Source organism: Leptonychotes weddellii, chromosome 5 (genome assembly GCF_054177405.1).
Source record: "Leptonychotes weddellii isolate Sample4059 chromosome 5, ASM5417740v2, whole genome shotgun sequence".
NCBI lineage: Eukaryota > Metazoa > Chordata > Mammalia > Carnivora > Phocidae > Leptonychotes > Leptonychotes weddellii.
This window is the reverse complement of record NC_138373.1, coordinates 126,120,240-126,126,569: the sequence shown is the minus strand read 5'-3', so window position 1 is coordinate 126,126,569 and position 6,330 is coordinate 126,120,240. Positions and strand designations below refer to the sequence as shown.

The following is a 6,330-nucleotide window of genomic DNA, read 5'->3' as shown; positions in this document are numbered from 1 at the left end:
CATGTCTTTCTCTGTTTGACTTATTTCACTCAACATAATACCCTCCAGTTCCATCCACGTCGTTGCAAATGGCAAGATCTCACTTACATAAGCATTTAATTAAGGGCTATAAGACAACATTTATCTTAAAAAATCTACAGACTGGAAGTATAATACCAATCTGAGAAAATTTTCAGATGCACAGATAATGCTACCAATATCAAACTGATAATTTTAACTTAAAATAGGTAATCCTTTTTTTCCCATCTTTTTAATCCATTTTTCTTTCTCTTCATCCATGTGTACTACAACACTTATAGAATGATCAGTCCTTCACTTACTGCATAAATAAGACCTTTTCTTTATTTTTTAACTGGCTATGATTATGACTCTGCATTTTGAAGTGATGTATACATAACTAGTCATAATCTTAGGATTCCCATATGTTTGCAAAAATTTAGGATTAATGAATGCCAGACAGTATAGATAATTTTTATTGATTTCTGCTATTCACATTTCATTATAAGGGAAAAATTAGGCATATTTTACTGTCAAGATTATTATCTTTAATAAAACTATATCCATCAGTTTTCCATTTTTAAAAAGCCATTAAGCTTGGTAGCTTGGTTTGTCATAATTGAATGTTGGTATTATTGGCATTTACACATCTTCTGAGTAAAACTTCTTTGATTTTTAGGAAAGATTAGCAGAAGAAATTGAAAAGCTGAGATCTGAACTTGACCAATTGAAAATGAGAACTGGCTCTTTAATTGAACCCACAATATCAAGGTAATAGTAAATTAAAATCTTATCTATAGCTCACCAAAAATCAATATGAATTTTTTATGATTTCATATTGCCTCAAATAAAATAAATAAGTACCTCTTATTGCTCAGCAGGCATTGCCCTATGTTCACTCCTGACTGATTTACTGTTTCTATATTCAAAAATCATTCTCTAATTTAGTAATCTGTCCTGCAAATATGCAATAAAAATTTAAATTATTACCTTTTGTATTACCTTTTGTATTTAATTACATAGCTATAAATACATAAAAAGAGTGTTCAATGAAGAAATGGAACTGTATATAAGGAGATTACATCTCATTCTAGGAAGCGACAACACCTCTTTTCTCTACATGCAGAAATGTTTTCAATGCTTAATGTTACTGAAGAAATATCATTAATTATGGTCCCTTAGCACCTACCTCTTTTGTTAAATTAATTGCAGATACAGAGTGAAGGAGAAATTATACATGTTTTAAAAACAAATATGTTTAGCCATACTCATCTACTTTGACTCAATACCTCATCTTGAAAGAAAGAAGCAATGATATGATTATTTACTCTCTAGATAGATAGATCAATCTTGATAATTCACATATAATTTTCTTTTGTGCTAGGGCCTTTTATTTAAGGTTAATAAGAAACCCTACAAGGATTTACTTATTTGATTATTTATTTAACAACACAATCATATCAGCTATCTGAAACTTTTGACCACCACAGACTTTTAGAAGTTCATTTTTCTTGGTCTTATACTTATCCTAAGAATGTTAGCTCCACAGAGGCTGGAATTTTTGTTTGTTTTGGTTACTATAATCTCAGCACCTAAAACAAACAAATAAACAAACAAACATTGGTATATTATACTCACAATAGATATCACTGAATGAATGAATACCTAATAAAGCATTTTTCAGATACTCAAAGGAGAAATCCAAGTTAAAAAAATTCAAAAGGTGCTTATATCCTCTTTAATGTAAGTATTAATAAAAGTAATAATGTAAGTATTAATAAAAATCAAGGTGCTTATATTCTCTTTAATGTAAAGTATTAATAAAAATAAAATTCAGCATTTTGAGTATTTCTACCTTCAGTTTAATATAAGAAACAGTTCTGCAGGCACGAAAACACCCAAAGAACTTTTAAAAATGTAGGTCTTTAATTTAGAAAATCTTGTTTATTTGTCTAAATGCTTTGTTATGATTTATGTATCTGAACTGAAGCTATTTTTAATTCAGTGATATATATTCACAAGGTGGTGATGATGACAATGATGGTGTTGATGAAGGGCAAGAGCTTATAAAAAATATCAACAGAGTGAATACCTAGAATGAGCATCATCCAGTCAACAAGTTTAATATTTTTAATAGAGCCAAATGGCCATTTTGTTGGCTTTTTGACCTTTGGTCTCAGAAGTACAGAGTTGTATTTTAAAAAGGGAGGGTCCTGGGGTGTGAGGAGAGAGACAAACAAAAAACCAGACTCTTAACTATAAAGAACAAACTGGTGGTTACCAGAGGGAAAGGCGATAGGGGGCTGGGTGAAATAAGTAAAGAGGATTAAGAGTACACTTATTGTGATGAGTACTGAGTAGTGTATAAAATTGTTGAATCACTATATTGTACATCTGAAACTAATATGACACTGTACATTAATTATACTGGAATTAAATATATACATACATATCATTGGGGAAAAAAACAGAGTTGTAGAAGTATTGTCTAAAATTTCATCGCTGCAGTGAGTCATCATGGACAGCCTAATAATGGGACACTTATCCACAACGAAGGATCATCATGGAAGCTTGGGAAATACATATAGAACAATTCTTCTCTGATACAACAGCTTGTAGTAGAAACAAAGCTAGACCAAGAATAAGAAGACTGACATCCCTAGGTCTAAGACAAGCTATTACTAGCTGTTTGATTTTGGAAAGCCTATTTTCCTTAATAAGTTCAAATTTCATATGTATTTTACATAAATTGTATATAAAATAATATTTTTATGACTATCTCACAAGCTTACTCTGTGACATGTGATCAAAAGGGGGTTTTGTAAACAGTAAATCATAAGTATAAAGTATTATAGGAATTACTGATAGATAAACTGATGGGATGGAATTATATTATGGTATAAGATAACAGTATTTATTGAACAGCAATTATAAACTGATGGGATGGAATTACAATATGTTATAAGATAACAATATTTATTGAACAGCAATTATTTATCAAACATCCATGCTTCTGAGCACACAATTTAAAAAGAAATTATAAAGAAAACAGAAGATGCATGAGAATTTCATTGATCATACAGGCAGAGAGGTAGGAAGAGATGAGCTAAAGTTGGTGAATATCAGTAACTAATATCCTCTACTAGTATCTCATCTGAGAATAATAAATGGCTGGAGGGTCTGATTTAGCTCACCTTTGAAGAAAGGTAGGATCTGGGTCGTTAGAAAGGACAATGGAAGACATTTCAGGAATCTTAGAGATGGGTAAAAGATGTTCTCTAAGAAAATTCAGACTTGATTTATCTATGGAAGTTCTTTGGTGAGATTATATGCAAGAGTTACAGGAGATTCAGGTGGGGAAACTGCAAGGGTTCATATCTAAAGGAACTGGTGACTATATTGTAACTTAGACCTCCGAGTGACTCAAAATATGGTACACCAAAAATTATTTAAAAGTTGAAATGTATGGAAATATTGACTCTGATTTCTGTTAGTAAAGTAGCTCATGGAGTTGAATAAAAGAAGAGAGGTGAGCGGTAACTGCTTTAGATGAAGTGTAAGCAATGGGCTCTTCTAAAGTTGCGTTGGTTCAGGCCTTTTGCTCTTTCAAGATCAATTATGCACTTTCTACTTGCAAGAAACTGCATTGGAGATATAGTGGTAACGGTGACGAAGAATGCATGTTTCAAATGGGAAATACAGGGATACTGTGAGGACAATTACAATAGAGGGGCTACAATAATATAAGACAATGGGAATTTTAATCTGAGACTTTAAAAGTGTTAACCACATAAACGTGTGACGACTATTTCCAGCAGAAAGAGCAGTATGTTCAAAGGCTTAGGATTAGAGGAAAGTGTGAGTTGTTCGAGAAATTGAAAGAAAGTCTGTATGGCTGGAGAGAGAAGAGGCAGATAGTAACTAGAAGTGAAGCTGGAATAAGAAGGAGGGTTCTAGATTGTCGAGGGCATTGTAAGGCCATTGAAGAGTTTTAAGCAGTGCATCAATAGGAGCAGATCTGTGTTTTGGTTCATGTTTTTATAATTGACTTGGAGTTGAGAGATAAAACAACAAGAAAACAATACTCCAAGAATGATGAGTTATAATTTTAGAATCTCCACTCTGATGACCATAGAGATATTACCCAGGCAGTGACAGAAAAAATGTACTTAGAATATTCTGAGATAGACAGTTTAGACTGTATAATAATTAATTTCATTCATTCATTATCTTACCAAATATTTATCAAGTGTTTATTATATGCTAGAAATACCTCCTTAAGCATACAGTGGTGATTAAAATCTGACCTTTGTCTTCATGAAACACAGACCCTGTTATAAAGGCTGAGAGAAGTCCTATTTATGAGTATAACTTGGTTCATTAGTTTTTATATATGACTAATCCATAATAAAACCAGTTTGCTTGATTAAATTTGAAGCTCACCACTATAAAAATGAACAGCTATCCTCTACTTGGGGAATGATTTCTTAGTCCATTTGCTTTAAAGTTCTATTTGACAGAACCAGGATTTGCATCAGTTAGGTCAGTGTCTTCTACTGTTGCAAAAACCTAGAACTTACCTAACCTTTTCTAATCTTGCCTATCATTTGGAAATGGTTGGTTTTTCCCTTTTCTTTTTCCACAAAGAGAACTAATAGAAAGAGCATAGTAGATCATCAGGACCTCCAGTTCAAAAGAAAATACAGCACTAAGCATATTTCGTACTGATGATAGAGCATTTTATAGGACAGCACGCTGTCACTGTTCTCATAACGATTATAGCAATAAACTGAATTTGTTGTAAATCTCTCTATAAATAATGTGTCTGGAGAAACCTTTATTACACTTTGATTACAGTGTACTTTATCATGTTTATTGAAAACCAGTGTGATAATATTTTTCTATTGGAATTTTCCAACTATTTCATCTCTAAGCAGATTTCAGAATCAAATGTGCTTATCAAAAGATTTTTCTTTATCTTTTTGAAACAGTGTCTTAACAAAAGCTGAAAAATTATCTGGTGGTATGTCCTATTTTGTTAAAAAAATAAAGGGATACAGCAATAAATAACATATGTTGATATGTACACTAAATACTTCAACAAAAAAGAATTGCCAGAATTTAAGCCAATGGATCTTGGTTGTCCATCTTAACATGTTTAATTTTACTACCACAATTGAAAGTGATAATTAATGAACAAACAGATTTTTTCTATTCTAAACAGAAAATTCACTTCACTTTCGGGAATGAACCTGAGACTGGAATTTTTGACATAAGCCTCAGAAGAGACCTCAAAGAATCATGACAATTCATCAGTTTTCTTCCTTGAATTTTTCTTTTTTCTTGAGGGTTTATGCTTTATTCTTTATTGACAATTAAGCAGTTGATAGTGATTTGCTGGGAAGTTTAACTTTTGCGATTGGTCATGTTTCGTATTTTTCCTTTTTCCAGAACTCATCTAGACACCTCAGCTGAGTTGCGGTATTCTGTTGGATCCCTAGTGGACAGCCAGTCTGATTACAGAACAACTAAAGTAATAAGAAGACCCAGGAGGGGCCGCATGGGTGTGCGAAGAGATGAGCCAAAGGTTAATTTTTTTTTTTTATTTCAAGTCTTTGATGATTCTAAGTAAATATCTTACTCCATCTTGAATAGAATTTTAATACTGAGAGAATTCCAACTGCTAGCATTTTTAGTTTCAAGCATGACATATGACATATTTTTAAAACTATAACTAATGCAAAACCACTGCTATGTACCAGAAGTTAAACTAAGCATTCCCCATGCATGTATCCACATAACCTTTTGAATTTGGTTCTATTTTTATGCTAACTTCAGACATAAAAAGATTGAAGCTCAGAAATTTTAAGTGTTCAACATTATACAGCCAGCAAAATGATAGAGTCAAAACTTGAACCTTTATTTGTGTGGTTTCGAATTCCATGCTTTTTTATCCCTTATGCTGTATTGCCAAACAAATGGACTCTTGGTTTGCTTGGGCACTTATGCAATGGTATTCATATTGTTAATTAAGATTAATTAAATATTTTAATTATAATTGCTATTTTAATAAAACTTTGAGGAAAATGTACATAGACTATTGAAAGTGTTTATAGAGAACTCTTCATGATAAACTGCAGTGCCAATCTTCATTCGTTCGCTACATATAAGCCATGTATATTGTAAGTGTCGAGTGGCATTTTATAGAGAAGTACTATAGTTCCTTTGTGCCCTAAGTATAAGTTGTTCTCCGCAACCACTTTCATGTGTTGAATACTATATAACCTAATTGTCCTTACTTGTATACAGGTCCTTGATACCCTATGGTTTTTA

At 32.1% G+C, this 6,330-nt stretch overlaps 1 protein-coding gene across 18 annotated transcripts in view; it reads left to right on the top strand.

Annotated features, from left to right (window-relative positions):
* Positions 1-6,330, top strand: part of PPFIA2 (PPFI scaffold protein A2) — a 464,553-nt gene that overhangs the window by 369,268 nt on the left and 88,955 nt on the right. For all 18 annotated transcript variants that reach the window (XM_081822131.1, XM_081822133.1, XM_081822149.1 and 15 more), the window contains 2 exons: positions 677-768; positions 5,449-5,584. In XM_081822131.1, coding sequence (XP_081678257.1) covers positions 677-768; positions 5,449-5,584 — 228 coding nt within the window. The remainder of the gene's footprint in view (positions 1-676; positions 769-5,448; positions 5,585-6,330) is intronic.